General features: G+C 42.8%; 1 protein-coding gene across 6 annotated transcripts in view; it reads left to right on the top strand.

Moving 5' to 3' along the window:
- Positions 1-19,587, top strand: part of LOC139993420 (serine/threonine-protein phosphatase 4 regulatory subunit 1) — a 147,255-nt gene that overhangs the window by 119,236 nt on the left and 8,432 nt on the right. For all 6 annotated transcript variants that reach the window (XM_072015131.1, XM_072015166.1, XM_072015141.1 and 3 more), the window contains 3 exons: positions 9,062-9,174; positions 17,301-17,443; positions 17,671-17,808. In XM_072015131.1, the coding sequence (XP_071871232.1) occupies positions 9,062-9,174; positions 17,301-17,443; positions 17,671-17,808 (394 nt within the window). The remainder of the gene's footprint in view (positions 1-9,061; positions 9,175-17,300; positions 17,444-17,670; positions 17,809-19,587) is intronic.

Below are 19,587 nucleotides of genomic sequence, written 5' to 3'. Positions count from 1 at the left end.
CTGCTCCATGTGCGCGAAGACGTTGTCCTGCTAAGAGGATAGGAGAAGGGGAAATTCGGAGAAAAGCGTATGCCAGAAAAAGACGTAGTCGCGTATAGTAGGCAAGACCAGCGACGACGTAGTCGTAAAGTGCGGTAGAATGCACTCTGACGTAGTAGACTCTGTGTATTGCTTGGCGCGGCGCGTTGCATTCCCCTGCGGTGCATTGACTTTGCCGCCCCTCTTGCGCCTCGAACGCCAAACTACCCCCCACTCCGCCCCGTCTCTTCCCCGTCGAATCCTTCTCCCTCTTTATCCATCGCGTTGCATCGTTTTTCCCTCCCTGTCGCTCTTCCACCGCTTGATCCACGCCGCCGGTCGCGCCGTTGCACTCCACCGCCTCCCCGATGCAACCGCCTCCCGGCACAACAACAACATTCCTTCTCTCTGCAGTCCCTTCATGCCACGGAGACCCTGCTACCAGACTCCTCTTCTTCTTCTTCTTCTGCTTCTTCTTCTTCTTCTTCGTCTTCTTCTTCTTCTTCTACGTCGTCGCTGTCTCAGACAGCGGCGTCCAAGCCGTGAGGAATCAACAGACGAGCAGCACGCGTGTGTATACGCTTCATCTTCCTTTCTCTCTCTTTCTCTCTCTCTCTCTCTCTCTTTTGCTCTTCGTGTAACTACGCCTCCCCGGTGGAAACTGGTCGCCCGCGAATCGCGTGTGCGATCGACCTCATGGCCACCGGACGAACAGAAAACGGGCATAAGTTTTCGGTTGGTATGTATCGGAACGGTATTATATCTACCTGCTTTACCATCGATTTATCGACTGCTTGTCGCTTCGAAGAGAAGAGACACAGAGAAACAGCGTAGTCACTGGATTCTCGTGGTCGCGTTCCAACGGAGTCGCGTTGCCTCGACGTTTCGTCGATATCGCTCGATTTTTCCCGCGAAGAAACACGAGCAAGGGTTACCTTCGTTTTCATTAATTCATGACACTCGTTGATATGTCGGTATAGATAGAATGTGAGACAACGTAGCATGGAGGTACATACGTGTGGTATACGGATATCGTGAATGTTGGATGAGAACGATAGATGGAAGAAATTAGGTATCAAGTTGGTTAACGGAGAAACGCGCGTGTTTGTAGGAAGTATTGCGCGAGCGATGGCGCGAGATTTGGCGGCTACATAGGAGACGCGAATTACGCCGGTTTTCGCGAATTGTTTGTCTCCGTGCGTTACATCGATCTACCGCGAACACGCTGAACACCGCTAATTGGGTTATTACGCCGAGCCGTACAAATCGACGCGCGTTATGCGCACGCCGTCCCTCCTGTTTTGTTCTCGTGTTTGTGAACAGTCTCGACCCGGTCTGTTTACACGGTTGATTTCGAATTTGCCGATGATGCATTATAAGAGCTGTACGACCGACTAACGAGCCGTAAAGCTGTTTCTCCCTTCGATACTCTGGAAAAACTATCGTAATCGCGCATGCCTGTAACGGAAATTACGTTTATCCTCATCGAGTAATATAACAATTAGACGATACCAGGTGTCACGGACAATTATTAATTTAAAAACGCAACCCGCGCCATTTCCTCGAATTATTAGCCGACCATTTGTCGGCGATGATTATGCGCAGGATTTGTCCTGCGTGCTATCATCGGGACGTGGCGTACTCGTTCGAAAATTTCAAAAACTATGTCGTTTGGGTTTTTCCATTTTCAACCATTCGTCCTCCTGGACAGGCTAATCAGTTAATTGTTAACTTGCACGCAACGGTCAGACACGTTGTTAAGAAAAAACCGAAATTCGTTAAGCAAACCGTAGAATGTGAACAATAGGTAACCTTACTAGATACAGTTGTCCCTTTAGAATAGAAATTTTATTGCTCTATATTCTCGGGTTATTAGAAGAGCTCGTATTTTAACCACAAGCAGTCTCAATGCTTCTAATGACAACAATGTACCTTTTCAAATACAAAAAACTTCTCCAAAAAATTCTAACCAGAGGACCGTAACTCGGGGGTGTTAAGTAGATTCCTTTCGAAGCAGAGAACTAGCCGTCCTGATGTTATCGACCGTTGATGATTTAAACCTGTGCATAGCCTTTCTCTATTTCTGGCAAGGGACAGGAGTCCCAAAGAGGAAGAATCGAGGAAAACCCAGCGATGGCATTTTCTAGAAGGCAGACACCGAAATATTATTTGACCTTGGTAATAAAGGTAGTCGGAGGAGGCGCGCCACTGAGTTGCCCTTCCTTTTTACCCTCGTGTGATTCTTTTTCGTTCTTTTGTCTCCTCGTCCTTCGCTTCGCAAACCTTGAACATTTGCCGCTCTTCGACCTGGTTGAATTGTTCGACGCTTATTTATCGTCGATGAAGAGCGTGAAACCATAAACCAATTGAACGAACGCACGTTAATTCTCTCCGTACTTAAATCATCCTTCCTCTGTCTTTTTCCTGGCTCGGTTCTGCCACATTCTCCCTGTTCCTCTTCTCTCTCTCTCTCTCTCTCTCTCTCTCTCTCTCTCTCTCTCTCTCTCTCTCTCTCTCTCTATCTCTCTCTCTCTATCTCTGTTTTCCCGTCACTGAATTTCACGGCTACGTTAGGCGATTGTTTGATTTCTTAGCCGTTAATCGGATTTTCAGAGCTTTTTCCCTCTGTCGAGCTTGCACGAGCTTTCTCGAGTGTCACCCTCGGCTAATTTAAGTACACGCAGAGTTCACGGCAGAGTCCATCGAGCGGAAGTGGCGCACTCGTCTTTTTATCGTTTTTCCGCTGCTGGAAATTAGAGGCTTTCGCTTAATTCAAGGATTAGTCCTTAGGATGTGTATAGCATGTTTTGTGTAGCGCGCACCAAATGGATAGAAAAGTTGTCTGCGATACCTGAGTGCTCAAATTGTACGTACTTTCAAGAACCAGAGTTTTCTAGATTTTGCTAAGCTTTCAAAATAGTCGACGGACGTGTCGTCGTGCTTTCTACGCTTCGACATTTTGCGATTTTTCGCACCGTTTCGAACCTTCCGCTGAATATTGAAGGAAAAGTGCAAGAACGCGATTGATGTTGAAAAACGAAAACCATCGCATGGACAGTTTTTAAACGTTCGATCTTAACACTCGATGTAATTCCCACTCTTTTGTATTCCAAAATTCCGTGCTTGTTATAAGTAAAGTAGACGAGAAAAGAAAGATACCTGAAGAGATGCACAGATTTGATGCGGACAATCGTTCGTGATATATTGGCGGATTATCGGATGAAAAAATTAGCCTCATCAAATTTTGATTGGATTTAGAAAACGTATTTGGGTATTAGGTATTATTTAGGCCCACAAATTACGGATTTTCCTTTTTGTATTCTCCGTTCGTTGACAGACCGGTGTTATGGCATTGTACGAGAGATTAGATGAAACGCGTTCGAGCGACAGATGCGCGATGCACACGGCCAACAAATTTTGCCCTTTCTCATTTCCACCGCCATCGTTTTTCCCCGTCTGTCCTTAGGTGCGGCGCATGTGACACGAGGTACGTGCACCTGGAGGGAGGGCGCTCCCCTAAATTACAATGATCGGGGCCCAGATTTTCGCGTTCCCCTCGTGCCACCGCCGCTGCGCATCTGGGAAAACTATCGCAAGTTTCGCTGCAGTTGACGTGACTTGAAATCAATTTCGGGCCTTTCACTACGATTCCCCAAATTACGTGAAATCCTATTTTTCCGAAATTTCCAACATCGTAAATCACTCGGCGAATAAAGCTGATTTTCGCTACGATTTCTCGGTTCACCCTATCTTCTAAACGCTCGCAGGAATTAAGAGCTTGCAAGGCTTCCGCCTGTTGCCGATCGCCTTTTACGGCTTCCGCCACTTTTCCCGAAACCAATCTTCTGTCCGATATTCCATCCACGCAACAACAACGAAACAAACGCTATATCGCCTTTCATTACCATGTCTATGGGGAATTTTCGCCGTATAACAACCCCTCGATGCTCTGGCCCCGCTTTATCCGCTCGTCCTACCTTCCAACTGATTCGTTAGCGCGTTTGTCCTCGGTGAAACAATGATGGACAACCGAGGAGCGAAAAACTCGCGCGGGACAATCGGACGAGACGCAGGGATAAAGATGCAGAGAAAGAAGAGAGAGGGCAAAGACGGAGTCTAAACAAATCCGGGGGTTAGAAAAACCGTGTGAAGACGAGCGAGTGGAAACGGTATCCCGTACGTGGAAGCCGGTATCTCGTAGTCGTAGACACGCGAGTTTTCGAGTGTCGGTACCCCAGTCTTCCTTTTTCGACCCTCGCTGCGATCCCTTTGCTACCAATGGACCCTGATGAAGGGCAAGAGTGGGGAGGGCATCGAAGGGCGACCTTCGGGCCCATGGGAATTTATCTTGTCTCGCAAAATTCTCGTGACGCTGGTCTCTTTCAGAGAACATTGCCGGACAACTGTTCGTTTGGCAACCAGAATGGAACGTAGAAAAGAGGGTAGAAAGGGTAATTTATCTTTTTTCGTACGTTTTCTTCGATGTTAGTGGAAATTTAGATTTACTCAAAGGTTTAGATTTACTCGTCTTTGGATATTTTTCCAAGTAGATGGAAACAACGGAATTAGCGAGCTTATGCTTCCAATGCTTTTATTTTGATTAACGTTTTACCTGGAACGATTTATATAAAAGTAAGCGAAATATACAAAATTTAAGTGGCTGAAAAATAATAGCGCATCAAAGGTAACGAAACTGGATGGGAGATTGCTTAAACGTTGGACAATTATTCGAATGGAAATGTTTAAGCGTGAAATGTTCGAATAAATAACGAAACGCACGTGTAAGTACCTTTCGACACGAAGAATTTTTGAAAAGCGTAATTGGAAAAACAACTTCGGTCTCTTTCTCCCTTCGATACGTTCCTTCGGTATATCGATAGAGGAATGTGTAATGTATTTAAAGAACGTGGCTGCTTATAATTACACGAGAATTACACGAATCTCATCCAGCGGTTTCGCTTGTTTTTTTTTTATATCGCGAATGTATCCACGATGTTTTCGATGTATTCGATGTACGTACCGATCGTGGAACAACTTGGTCGCCGAATGTGGGTCGCTCGTGTCAAAGACGAGGGCTTTGTCGTACGGTGCCGGCTAGCTTCTTGAGATAACAGCTGGCTTCCGGTGGCTAGAAAGCGCGGTCAACTTGTCCGGTAAAGTTCGTCGATCGCGGATGCGTTTGTTTAACGAACCGAAGAACATTGTGTTTGTCGAATGGTCAATTGCCGCGAATTAAGATCTCCATGTGAGTTCTCCTGCTGTTCCGGTTTCCATTTCGTTTACCCTTTTTAACTATCGAACACGTGATAGAAAAACACGACGTTGGTGTCGAATAGCGAAACGATAAGCTTTCGTTGAATATATGAAAACAAACGATTTTTCCGCTATCTTCGATGATTAGGAGAACGCCGAAGCGACTTCGATTAAAAAAGCGTTGATTATCAAGAGTTCAGATCTTCAGAAGTAGATAGCAGAGGAATTTCATTTCTAAAATCGACGTGCCAATATCGCGACGACTGATAAATTCCGCTTTTCAACAGCCACTTCAGACACTTCTTTCCTTTTTTATTCTTCTTGGTAAAAGGCAGGTGATATTCCACCACTAAATTTAATAAATAACATTTGTCGATCGAGCTGACGCGTAATAAATTTCAAGGGGAAGACGTTCCTTCTTTTCTCGCGTCATAGTATCTCAAATTTAATCAAACTTTCAATAAGCAACGTAACATTCGTACTAAATAAAGAGAGGGGAAGACATTAAAAAGAGATAGAGATCGTAGCTGGCAGTGAGCAGCATCGCACGACGATGCACATAGCTATCCATCTTTACCGTTTCTTCGTCTCGGGGACGTGACGTTACGTCTATTTCCACGACTCTGCGCGTTCGAAAAGACAAGCAAATCCACTTTTCTCCGTTCAAACGGAATACGAGAGGCGCACACGCGACTCGAATACAACGTTGTATCTCTATGAGGTGGAGGTTGCACGCGACATCGAAGGTGCGATGTATTTTCTGCAGACGCCTTTTTCTCGTAAACGATTCCCCGAATATTGCTGGTCCTCGTGCGCGTTTCACGAGGCGGATAATGAAATTTCGCGACCGATACTTGGCGAGAACGGTCCGCGCGTATTACGCACGATCGCGTAATAACGCGTTATCGTCGAAATAACGACCGTGTTCCCGTTAAAATGGGGCCATGGTTTTAACATCGATAATGAGAACCAAGGCACCGTGCATGTCGGCGCCAAGGAATTTTTCCCGTTCGCCGATTATATTCGATTAATTAGCGGAACGTTCCAAATAGAAAGCAATGGCGAAGTCGTTGCAATGGAAGTTCGCGAGTTTCTTTTCGATAGCAATTATTTTAATGGAGCCCGAGCAAGTTTATTCTGAACTTTGGATATTCTATAGGTTTCTAGTTTTGTGTTATAGAGAGACGATTTGGAAAATAGAGAAAATTTGAAAAATTTAAGCAAAATTCCAGGTGAGAGATGTTCGAAGTTTGTACTACAGAATATGTAATGTATAGATAGCTTGGTTGAATTAGCAGGAAGTACGAGCGTACAGTTAAACGCGAAGTTTTCAGCGCTTTACATCGTTGCGAACGATTCCCCCGCCCGACAAATCGACTTTCCCCTAAAATCGAAACCAGCCCCCGAAGCTCGTCGGTCACGAAACCGCCGTCTTCCCTATCGATCTTACGAGCCATCCTGAAGCACGAACATGCGCAGCAGCGCGAAGTTACCAGCGGAGTTGTACTTCAATTTTGGGCCGGAGGTGGTGCTGGGTCCGCGTACGTATTTCACACCCCATCCGCCTTTATCCGGTCTCGCGACTATCGATCACGAAAAACGTGTGATAAAGCGGATGCTCGTTTAAATCGATCGTTTTGTGCATTCGTATAATTCCCATCGGAAGTTGATTGGCGAGAAGAAGTTCAGTGGTACGCGAGCGGAATTTAGTGGCGATCCTCGTGGTCGGTGTCGTCGTCGTCGACGACGCCGGCGGCGGCCATGTTTGCGCCGGCACGGTAGGCGTTCACGGGCGGTACCATCCCTCTACCCGTTCTCCAACGACTTTGGAGAACGGTCGCCCCCCCACCTCCGATCGTCCGGTAAACTTCTGGTGGGGTACCGCAAACGATCTTCCGTTGGTGCCAGTTCTACCCCCCACCACGCGGTCGCCTCTCCTCCGTCCCCTCCATCGCTTCGTCAACCTACCGTACTCGGTCTTTATCGCTCTACGAGTATCGCGGCACAGTCTACTCGCCTTGCGGCTGCTGCCAACGCTCTCTCTTTTGCCTTCCCCCCACCAACTCGCTTCCCCGCGTCCATCCGTTCACGCACTCGGCCACAGTGGAGGGGATAGCTTTCCCCTCCACGGTGCTATTGAAGCGCGGTGGGGGGAAGTCTTGCGAGGACGCCAAACTGGAAGATCGAACTCTTCACGTATCTTCTTGCTTTCTTCGCGTCCTTCTTCGTCTTCTTCGCGTACCTCCTTGATTTTTTTTTCCTGTTGCTTCTTTCTCGGTCCAACCATCGATTTCGTTCGCTTCTATCTTAACCCCCGTGCTCATTTTTTCCTCTTCTTTTTCTTCCTCCCTTCCTTCCATCCCCACCATACAGCCACGTTACGCGCTCCTATATTTTGCGTTCCACCTATTCCTTTTCTCTTCCACCGCTTTCTTTCTCCACTTTCTTTCTCCTCTTCTTTTCTTTTTTATTTTTATTTTTTTGTTCTTCCTTTTTTTTGCCATGCTCGCTACCACTTCGATTTTTCGTTTCGAAGAGAACATTGCCTCCTTCTCCTCGACGCCGTCACGATGGCCGACTGACAACCACTGCCGACGTCCGTTCCTTTTCAGGCTTCTGTCCGCCGGTATATCCTGATTGGCCCCCGCAACCGCGCCGATCGTTAAGATTCGACCAAGTACACCCGCTTTGCCAACTTCCTTCTCGTTGGTGTGCAAGTTTGAACGAAATTGGCTGGGGAACCGGACAGCGATGAAAGTTGCGACCGATCGTCGTCGGGAATTTCAGGGACACGCGAACGATTCCGAGACTTCGTCAACGAGGGGGCGCGTGGTTCCATCGTTCCTTGTTAAAAGTTTTTTCTCCCCGGCCAACTTCTTCTCTGTTCGCCGTTAATTATCGTCCCCTGCGCTGATATTTGCATTCGTCCGCGATTCCGCCAAGAAAATGTAATTTTCCGTAGGTAAACCTTGCCCTTTCTCGCCACTTTCTTTCTTCGCCCATCTTGCGCCCTCCTTAAGCGTATCCTTCGGCCAGTTGCTGCTAGATGATTTATATTCTGGACGAGACGCGGCTCGTAAATGTCTGCTTACTTTCTCGACGTTCTGCGTGCATTACCTCGTCGTCGATCGCGATCACCGCTGTAAAACTACGTTTCACTTGGATCGTACGGAAAATTCGTCGAAGTACCGTTTATTGGAATTTTTATGAATATAAAAGTGTAAGAATATTCAAAATAACCATATAGCGTTGTACTATAGGGCGCACTTATCAGGTAAAACGAACCGCGTTGAATCGATGCAGAGCTATGATTTGCCGTAAATTGGATCGTTGGAGTACGGGAAATTCGTCGAAACATCGGTTATTGGGATTTTTATGAATTTATACATAATTATAATATAAAAATATTTAAAATATCTATATAACATTGTACTATAATATAGCACACTTATCAGGTAAAACGAACCGCGTTGAATCGATGTAGAGCTATGATTTGCCGTAAATTGGATCATTAGAGTACGGAAAATATGTTAAACAGGCGATGTCAATTTGCGACATCGTACTATTCCGCATGTTATTGCAATTATAGAGCAAGTTTGAAAATAACTATTCGAGATTTCAACGAGTAAAAATATTTAAATTAGAATTAATTGATTTTGTTCTTTCCCATTCCTTTTACCTTCTCAAGGTATCTCTGCTATTCTCGGTATTTCAACTGTGCAACGCTTTCTTTTTAATCACAGTTACAAGCTGCACCAACTAACCTTCGTACTGTTACTTTTTCTTGCAGTCAGAGAATCGGAAGGATGTTGGTGGAGATATTTCGCACTGCCGCTAGCAATGGAACGAAACTTAACGTGAACGAAGTGATGCAGGTGGTGAGGCAGATCGCCGACGATACTGGTAAGTTAAGAACTTATTTATCCGTTAAAATTACACATTCGAAGATATAAAGTATAACCGAAGCAGTTAGAAACGTATCGCGTTCTCTATCAATTCTAAAGAAAAAAAAGGGAAGAAAAAGAAGAAGAAAGATTTAAAATGAACAGGTAGAAAATCAAAACGTCACAATCTTAATTTGACAGTTTACTTTATGATGTGATAAAATCTAAGAATTTTAATTTGGAGGCTGCCCTATGCCAGAAACAGACGACTCGAGAAACCTAATTTGCTTAAATGTTCGCTATACACAGTTATATCATTCTAAACGTTGCACGTTGTTGGCATTCGCACATTTGTTTTATTTTACAGCTTCTAGATAAAAAACGAAAGGATTGGAAATAATTCTGAGCCAAATCCTTGACGCACTGCTTCCGCACGTAATTTATCAATTACCTTCCTTTGCTGCCAGATACTGCATCTTTGAATGTTTTTTATTTTTCCAATTTTCCCGTTTTTGCTTTCCATTTGTACAACTTATTAACAACCTCGTCTCGAATCGATTTAAAGCATTATCTACCATCTTAATCTGCAATAACCAAAATTTATGTAGCAAAGTCTACTCTTTAGATGCACGTAAGTTTTATCATATTTACGTCTTGCATTCAATTGGTTTCATAGGTGTGATTGTTGAAAGAGTGATCAAACTTTTACCAATTGTCAAAAGACTATTGTATAGCATTCGCAGATTTCGATGCCTATCGCTTACTCTATCGTGTAAAAATTCTTTCCATTTATCGGGCAACGAGAAGATCGACAATTTGTACGTTGCCATCGACTCTTCAAAACGTCCAACATTGCAACTTGTTTCAACCTTACACAGCACTCTTGTTATCTTTATACTAATAATCACACCGTAGCAAAGGTTTTATTAAAAGGGAGCTGAAACTTTAATTGTCGCAAGCAAGTTTATTCTTTCACGCGCATATATTTGCGACGAGTGGATCCAAAATCTTACACCTCGTTTCGAGTTGCAATTACACCTTTTACAGAAATAATTTACTAACTGCGAACCCGACATTTTTACCTGATTCCCTCTCGACCATGAAAAATTGAAACGACCCAGGATGTTCCCTAGCTTACATACACAGGCCTGGAGAAAATTCCTTTTTAGGTGGTTCGCCATTTGTTTTTCCGGTTGCTCAGCCCCGTTTCCTCGAACGAGATACACCGAACGAGACCCGTGGGTGCGGATACGGGGGAAGTTTAAAAATAGAAGGGCCAGGACGCGTTCTTGAGAGAAGACAGAACGTGTTCCGTGTTACCGGTGGGGTAACGTGACAAGGAAGCCAGTTGGGGTTGCAGACGAGGCTGTTGCTCCGTAGTAGGTGACGACAAGATTGTCGCCGCTTCCGGTGTAGCACGCGCCTCACCGGAAGTCTGTCGTGGTTTCTCAGCGCGAGGTATTTATACGAGGACGCTCGCTACAGTTTACTTTTTCGTCTAGCCCACTTCTACGTTACATGGAATTTTGAAACGAAACACCCGACCCAGCGGCGAACCTAAAGACGATTTTCTTGCTTGAGATATCGTGTTTTCGCTATCTGTAATTTCAATAACGCTATCCTTTTTTATTGAAACTCGAACGAGAGATCAAAACGCATAATGGCGTTGGTCGAAGAATAGTTTATAGTTGGGTTTAGAAGCAAAGTGAAGCTTAAAAAGAAGAGAAAAATTCCCTGATCACCTGCTAACGCGTTTACCATCGCTCGAAACCATAAAGGTTGCGAGTAAAATTACTAGAAATCTTAAAAAGAGGTCAAGAATTTATGTCCTGCTATTTATTCATAAGGAAACGGGCATCGGTTATTAGATTGGAAATACAGCTATTTGGCGATCGACAGGAGATACAGTAAACATCGTTAAATATAGGAAAATATGAGCGGAAGAATTGTGACAGCATTAGGAAAAAATTTCGAGAAGCCATGAAACTCGTGAGAATGATCGGTCGTTTGAAAAATCGATTTGTTTCTCTTCGTCCCGAGTAAATATCGACAACAATCGTCATCGTTCGGGGCAGTTTTCGCAGAAACGAATGACGCATGTTCGAAAGTCATCTATGACGTTCCGATGAGTCAATGAATATCTTGGGGAAAGATTAGCCTAACGAAAACCGAAACACAGAAACGAGGAAAATAGAAAAGGAAAAGATATCTTTGAAAAAGCAATAGCCAGCATCCTTCCTTGAGAAACATTCCCTTCTTACCTGACCTTTTCGAAGAAACATGGAAAATGACGCGCCACTGCATTTTCATCCCACTAATGGTTCTTTTCTTTTCCTAGGCCTACGAAAATACTTTAAGATCGCCGACTTTTAAGACCTGCGCGGGACCTCCGTCACATGTAAAAAATGCGCTTCTTTTATATTTCTGTGCTGCCGCAGCGTTCTCTTAATACGCGACCTCGCGACAACAAAGGGAATCCTACGAATTGCAAATAAACTCGCCATCGATCGTACCTGGACGCGTGATCGTTATTTCCCGAGCGTTAGCGGATCTAACGTTGGAAAAACACGTACGACCGGGCTTCGTTCGTTGCTTTCCAGCGTCATTCTACGAGACAAGCAAAATAAAGACGATGAAATTCTTGTAGGAAATTCTCTAGACAAATTTTCTGAATTCTCGATCGGTTATCTTGAAACGTGTAAACCAACTCGCCTAATTTCGATGCGGCGAAACAGTTTATTTTAACAAAAGATCTACGTGATTATCGACAGGGTTCGATATTTTGTCGTTTTAATTGTATTCTTATGATACGATAGGAATATTAAAAATGTATAATATACGCGGCGTACCTAACTAATATCGGTAATCTATATACACAGCCTCGAAGTACAAATTAATTATTATACTTCGCGCTATATTACTTGTGAAGAATTAAATACACGTATTAAAGTTACGATATTTGTTGAACATTTTTTGAAGTTGTTCGGTTTTCTTTCATCGTCTAATTGAATTTACTAGAAATAATATATATAATATATTATACAGAAATAGTATAATATATGTCGGATTATCATTAGGGTTAGGGGCGCGTAACGAATCTTTCTTTGGATTAGACATTGTTGCTATGCAAGAGCGAAGATATTTACTAGTACAACTATGATTATGACAGAATTTAATAAGTAACCGTGGTAATTAGATATTCGGGATGTGAATGGCAATAATCCTTAGACTGAGTAACGAATACGCGTCAACGGTATGACGAATGCGATTCCTTCTAAGTCGAACTCAATTCACTAATCTACGATTTAGGAGTGACTCAACGTACTTATCCATAGTCTAGATAGAACTTATCTGACTGAATCTCAATCCAAGTGGAACTGTCGAGTACACATCCCTTCCGTGACCGCGACTACGTTCAACGACTCATTATGTCAATAAGAACTAAGCCCATTGTCATAAATCTCGGGTACCCATACTCTGATTAAATCATAAACAACTATTCGTCAGTTTTATTATTTAAGTACAGCTATAATAAAAAATCTGGACTAAAGTATTGGGGACTTTCCCAAATATTTTAAAAGAAAGGCCCCGATGTCCTTACATCTCCGACATATATATAATAATATATAAAATTTTTACCAAAATAATCTATAATTATCCATAGCTTGATATCGAACTATCAACGCACAATTAGTTACATTCGTAACTATCTATACATACTTCTCCATTTCTATTAAAATAATCGTGTTGTAAACGCGCCACGTGTCCTACGAGCCATCAGGCGTTTCCCGACAGAGATGCAACTGTCGAGGAAAGGTGCATTCCCGACAGACCATGATCCCTGACGAGTGTCACATACTGGCTGAACTATTTTTAGGCGCGATCAAGACGACGATGGAACATCTTGGTCGTAACACGTGCCGGCATCGGTGTTTTTCCGTGGGCCGATCGAAGTATAGCATAGGGGAAGACACGAACGAGGAAGAAGAGGGTTGTAGGAAGGAAGATTCAGGACTCGTGATCGGGGACACGCGACACGCGCGCTTTTTCTCTACACGCGTTCACGTATTTTTGGACTAGCTTCCTCGAGCAGGGACAAATATCGAAAGGGACACGCGCCCCTTTTCCATTTCGGTGGATCGGGGAAAGAGGACGTAGCCAGTTGCGTCGACTAGTTCCCGATTTTTCCCTGCCATATGTGAGGAGGAAATACGTGAAAGCTTAACAGACAACGAAACGGATATTTTCTTTTTCTTCCTTTACCATTTATCTGCTTCACCTTTTTTTCTTTTCTCTGGAATGACACAGGATACAGCTTGCGTTCGGGAGAATCTTTCTTTTTTCTTTTTTTTTTGCTGTAAAATAAATTCTATCCCATACAGTTCTATCCCATACGTTTTCGAGAAGTATATTAAATTGAATAAAAAAAACGTTGATTTACGCCTACCATAAAAAATGTGTTAAAATTTTAACGAAGAAATATGGAGAGTTATATAAGTTTCGTAATTGGGAATGTTCGATAAAAATGGACAAGCCGAGAATGTATCTATTTTTCTGGTGGCGAGAACGAGACAACGATGGCTCCAATAACAATGACTCTTCTAGTTACGCGTTTTCTCTCTCTTTCTCGATAAGAATGCAACGAAGCCAATTGTTCCCGTAAAGCGAAAGGGGTTCGAATACTTGTTGTTCCGTGAAGGTGGTTTTCATGCGGATCTTGGTGGCGTTTCTATGAATCCGTGCCACTGTTACCGGAGGGTGTCTTCTCATTATTGGCCCGATACGATCGATACCCGAGATCGATCCATCCGTCACCGCGTAACTAGCTTCGTCTTCATGGAGCCGCTAAGGGAAAAGTAACTATATATCGATCGCAAATACGTTTCTAATTATCCATCGCGGACGAAGAGCATTTCAATTAGCAGATAATTGTACGAGTTACACGATGATCAATGAATTCGAGAATCATGCGTCGTGTTTCGGTTTAATTTCGACCTGAAGATCCTCGAATTTGTCGTATCTCAGTTTTGCTTTCGTTTTAATTAACAATAGTATTTTTAACGTTTTAAGAATATTTATAGCGTAACATTGAAGGGAAAAATCATTTATATTAATAACGATTAAAGGCTGCCATAATAAAAAGATAGAACTGATTAAAAGTTCGGTACTTTTTCAAAAAGCGTTATAAATTCATAGCCAATTAATATTCGTGAGACGTAAAACGAAGTTTTGCACCTTCGAATACGAAAGTTATGCTTTTCTCTCTTTTCCGATAAATGCCGCCAGTCTATGGATTTACGCGGTCAGAAAATATAATCTTCCATAATCTTTGTCTAAATCTATCGTGTTGTCGACAATAACGAGATTCCCAACGAGCGCTTTTAACCTGAAACGTTTATAACAAAAGTGAAACAGAACTTCGAAAATATGTCAAACGTCGAATATGGTGACTGAGACAATTAAAGAAAAAATTGATTGCCTGGAAATACGGATACGGACAAAGACGATGAATAGAATTTGTTTCAGCTTTTGTACGATTCTATATATTCAATTTATTTGCGAACCCATATGAAATAAATACTTTTATAACTTCGATTTCCTCTACAGTATTTTTTCTCTTTTTCTTGTACGCGATTTTTATCCGTGTAAAAAGGATTATATACATGGAACGAACACCGCGTAAATCCAAAGTGTAAAATTAAATATCGAAGCTACCTACCATCGATTCTTTCTTTTTCACATTTAAAAGATTATGAAACGGTAAAAAGAAATACAATTGGCGAGTTAGAAAATGCCTGAGAGGAGTGCAGGAATGTTACCATATTCCTAGAATCCTCTAAAAATATTGGCGCCAAAGACCTAAATCACGTGGATCGGGTAGGAACCGCGCCAAAAGAAGAAACAGCTTTTCAAACACAATGTTGGCCAGTCTTAACATCGGCTACGATCAACAATGAACCTTCGTCCCTTCAAAGAAACGATCGACGAAATGAACGAAAACGAACGTGGCTGAAAAGGAGACGAAGATGCCAAGGGTAAATAATCGGTGATTCTTAATCCTGAAGGAACGCAGCGGGATATTTTTGGCGGGATCTCGTGTCCTGGACAGAAGGCGCAAGGATGCAGTAGGCGGAGAAAAAGAAGATAAGACCCAGCGCGTGATTAATGGACTGGGGCTGCGTGGCAAAGAGAAAAATGCCAGAGGGTGGGGACAAGATCGAGCTTCTTGTTCGCGTTTCGTCGGCTAAAACCGGAGGCACGAAGGGCGGTTGCGTCAACGTGGGAGGAAACTCGCTGGGAAACGGGATACGAGAGGGGAGGGAAAAGCGAACACGTGCTCGGATCGTGGGCCTCACGAAGTACGCGCGAAGCTATCCGAAAACGAACGAGCCCCGTTTTGTCCTCGATCCCCTATCCCCTCTCCTACTCGCTCCCTCGTTGGGCCTTGCAGTCGAGTAGTGGGGAGATTACTACCCTTCTTGTCCTCCCTACCACTGGAAAAATCCGACAAATCGGGAATGTGCATTTCCCGTGAGCAACTAACCGACGAGACACTCAGTCGGACACATGCTCTGCAATGGAGCGGTGTCCGTACTGCCATCGTCTGTTCAGTCTTGTCGATCATGATGCAGCCGTAGCATTTTTTTACCAAATAATCACTTATGTGTGTGTGGAAATAATAATCTGTATGAATAGTTCGTGTGTGTGGATTCTAAGTTTCATGTTTCTGTTTCTTCCTCCATCACGCATATTTTGTAAATTTCTACAATTTCTTGTAGTCTAATATTTAAAACGAAGTTTTAACGGCTTCCTATTATTTTCCCCTGTGTTTTTAATCATGGAAGGGGTTTCGAAGAAATCGAACGTGTTGAGAGCACAGTTGAAGTTAATTCGCGATAATGACATCGCGAGAAACCAAGTATTCGACGATGCTAATGAAAAACGTAAAACAAACATAATGGTATGTACCTTCTTTATTTATTTTTTATATTTTACTAGAATGTTTAAAATTGTACATTGAATATCCTTAGAATATGTCTCTATTCAGAATTTGAAAAATACAATATATTTTTCCATAAACGTTCCATCAAACACTACTTCCAAGATTCTCGAGCGACGTAATTTGTACTTGTTTTTGTACCTGACCAGTTGACCCGAACCTATAATCCTTCGACTAATAAACAAACAGGAAATTTTTATTCCTCAAGAGCATACCGTTATTAAGAAGGTGCTAAGGTCTTCCCAATTAACATGGTCACTGGTATGCCTGGCCTTTCTTTTTCGTTCAGGTATTTCTACGAAAATGCCTGTTGGAGTAATAAAAACGTTCAAGGTCGAGAAAACGCCGAAGAATGGTCCCTTGCCTTTCCCTCCAGTTTTTCTCGCTTTCGACGCACGAATGGCTGACGGTTAGCGGCCGATCGTGAGTTGCAAAGAAACGATCGAATTCCTTCATAGAACGCCGACAGTTCTTTCCTCGTCTAAAGAATCGATGGAGCACAGCAGGTCTTCTCTCTTTTCTTTCCTACATGTTTTTCTTCTTCTTTCTATTTCAATAGGAATTTTTATTCCTCCCCGGAAGATATAACGTTAGATTCGTAGAAATCCCCATTCACTATTCGTGAATATTCCGTGATTAATTATTTGAGGGAAATCTAACGAATATCGCCGATTCGGTCGTATCGGCGCCGATTAAAATAAATTTGCATTCGTCTGCTCAGCCTGTTCATCGTTGAATTCTTTTCAATGGGACGACGGAGAATCACGTTTGTTCTTTCACAAATTACTTCTACCGTTTTACAAAAACGATTATACTAACGATTGTATTACATTATCGCTATTTGAATCGCTTATCACATAGGTTGACTCCACGAAAGAAAAAGTAGACAAAAATTGATAAAATCATGTAAGATAGTCGATCGCACAAGTGCTTTGACTATAACATTTGAGAAAGTATAGTTACCCACTTTGATCTACGATCGGCTGAACTTACGACTATCGAAAGAAATCCAGAATTCGATCTGGATGGTGGTCGTTGTAGAATGTTTTTTAAACAAACGGAAAATAAATAAATATACGAAAAGCGATATAAACGCAAAAAGAATAAAATTTAAAAGATGAAAAATCGATTATTTCTGATTTTAGATGCGCAAGTTGGGCTGGACATGATGGAACATATACCGCACGTGGTGATGATCTGCCATGAGACACCGCACCTATTCGACAATATTTTTCACAATCATCTCCTCGATCTCATTATCAGATACTTACAAGATCAAGACAACCAGGTGAATATTTTGATCACGTTCCTCCACGCGGTTGATCGTCAAAGCTTCCTTCCATCGATAAGCACCTTTTTTTCTTATGATTTACGTCGATCCAGATATACTTTTCGACAACCGCTTCCTTCTCTTTCGAAACCTGGCGGAAATCGTGTTCTTTCCACAGGCGGCAAAGAATTTAAGGTCTCGTCAACGAATTCTAATTTTTGTTTACTTTTTTTTTATTACCTCAGGTACGAATGATGGCTCAGACAGCAGTGTTGACGTTGACGAAGAAGGGACTCATCGATAACACCACGATAGAGGGCAAGCTGTGTCCTGTTATAGAAACCCTCTGTACGTCCGTCGATTTCCTTAACTCTGGCATCTCCGTAAGTTTCTATGTTTTTTTTTTTTTTTCGTTTCTTTCTTTGGTTTCCTTTCTTTCCCTTTTTTTTTCTTTTAAATTTTAAATTTTGTTGCCGTAACCCACACCATCTAATATGGTACGTTATATCCATTGATATTTTTTAAGAAATATATTAAGAAGGACAATAGTAATCACCGACGTCTTCGATTAAAATGTTCCACCTATCATTTCGAAATAATCCGACAAACTGCGGTTTTTTTTTTCTTTCGTGTCTTTTAAAATAATTAATTATATATAACTTAGTGAACGATTTCAAACATTTCGACGTGCCTGGAAAAATGAAGGCGCTAGATCGGACATTTTCGACAAACCATTCGTACGATCAAATTATCTAACGAAAATCGTAATCTCTCGTCTCGTCGTAATCCGCGTATTCGTCGCAATGTTCATAGCCTGCAATTATTGCGTGTTCGAGGTGGAATCGCGCGTTGAGAGAACGAGTGGAATGGAACCTACGCAGAATCATTCTGCAGTTCTTTCTTTACCCCGCTGTTTTTTCCACATTCTATTTTAACATTCTATCAGGCACCATGTAGTTTAACGAGTTTTCTCATTTTAATGCGTTCAAACGAAGCATAGCACGATCGTCGACGTCGTTTAATTAAAGAATACGTATGTAAAGAATTACTCAAGGGTAAACGTGTGTCCATTGAAAGTACGGCAGCGTGGTGAAAAACAAGGCAAGACGGGTTTCTCGCGTCTAGCATTCTTGATCCATTCGGCTCGACCATGCTTCCATCGTATGCAAGGAAGTGTATCGCCGACTATCCAGAGCAATAGGTGTATCGAGTTTGTCTCGCGTTTATGGTCGTTGGACCTTACGCCGCCCTCGTTCCAACGGATTCCGCCTGAAAGACATGGGTAGTGAGATGTTCTCACGCTATCGCGTCTCACTATCTTGTCTTTCATCCGGCGTTCGTTCTACTACGACGTTCACCAACGACCAAACGAGACCTGATCTATACGTCCGAGAGAAATTGGGGTTTTTAACGCTTTTCATTTCGTACTGAGCGTTTACCGATTCCGTCAAAGATCCATAACGCTCTTTAGGCACCTTATGTCACTGTAGTGACTTCTCCATAGGAAATGTTTTTGGTCGAAGAGTCATTACGGTGGCTCTCTCCTTTATACACGTAATTTCATTACTCGAGTAGGTACGCGATTAGTTGTAAAAAGCAAATGACTTGCTTCTGTAAGTTCATTTATCGCAAAATGACAGGAATAACGATCGATTTTAAAGTAGGAATCAGCGGAGAGGTAGCAAGGTCTCCGAACGATTTTCAGGTGATATCGATGAGAAAAAGAAGAGTTTATGAGGAACATCTGGCACATCTTTGACAAGGACATGCTTTTACCATCAAAGTTGGTTTGTCATAGAGTTCGACTATCACAGCCAGCTTTGATGAGCAAAATTGTGTTCGTCCACAACGCACGATTCAACGGAGAAAATCGAACGAGGGGAAAAAGGAAAGAGCGTGGGGAAAGCCAAAAAAAGGGGGCAGAAACGGAAGAGAAACGTAGAAATAATTAGCAGAGAGAACGAGAGAAAGCGGAAAACTGAACGCGTCGTTTGTATCTCTCACGGAATTGAGGGACGACGAAAACGAACGATCCGCAAGAGAGAAACACACATACGAAGAGAGAGGGAGAGAGAGAGAGAGAGAACCGACATGAAGAGAGATGGTGGAACACGAACGTTGTACCCGAGCACAGGCACCGAAATGAAAATACCTTTTGCGGT

This window comes from Bombus fervidus, chromosome 2 (genome assembly GCF_041682495.2).
Source record: "Bombus fervidus isolate BK054 chromosome 2, iyBomFerv1, whole genome shotgun sequence".
Classification (NCBI taxonomy): domain Eukaryota; kingdom Metazoa; phylum Arthropoda; class Insecta; order Hymenoptera; family Apidae; genus Bombus; species Bombus fervidus.
The sequence above is the reverse complement of the archived record's forward strand: the minus strand, read 5'-3'. Positions and strand labels throughout refer to the sequence as shown.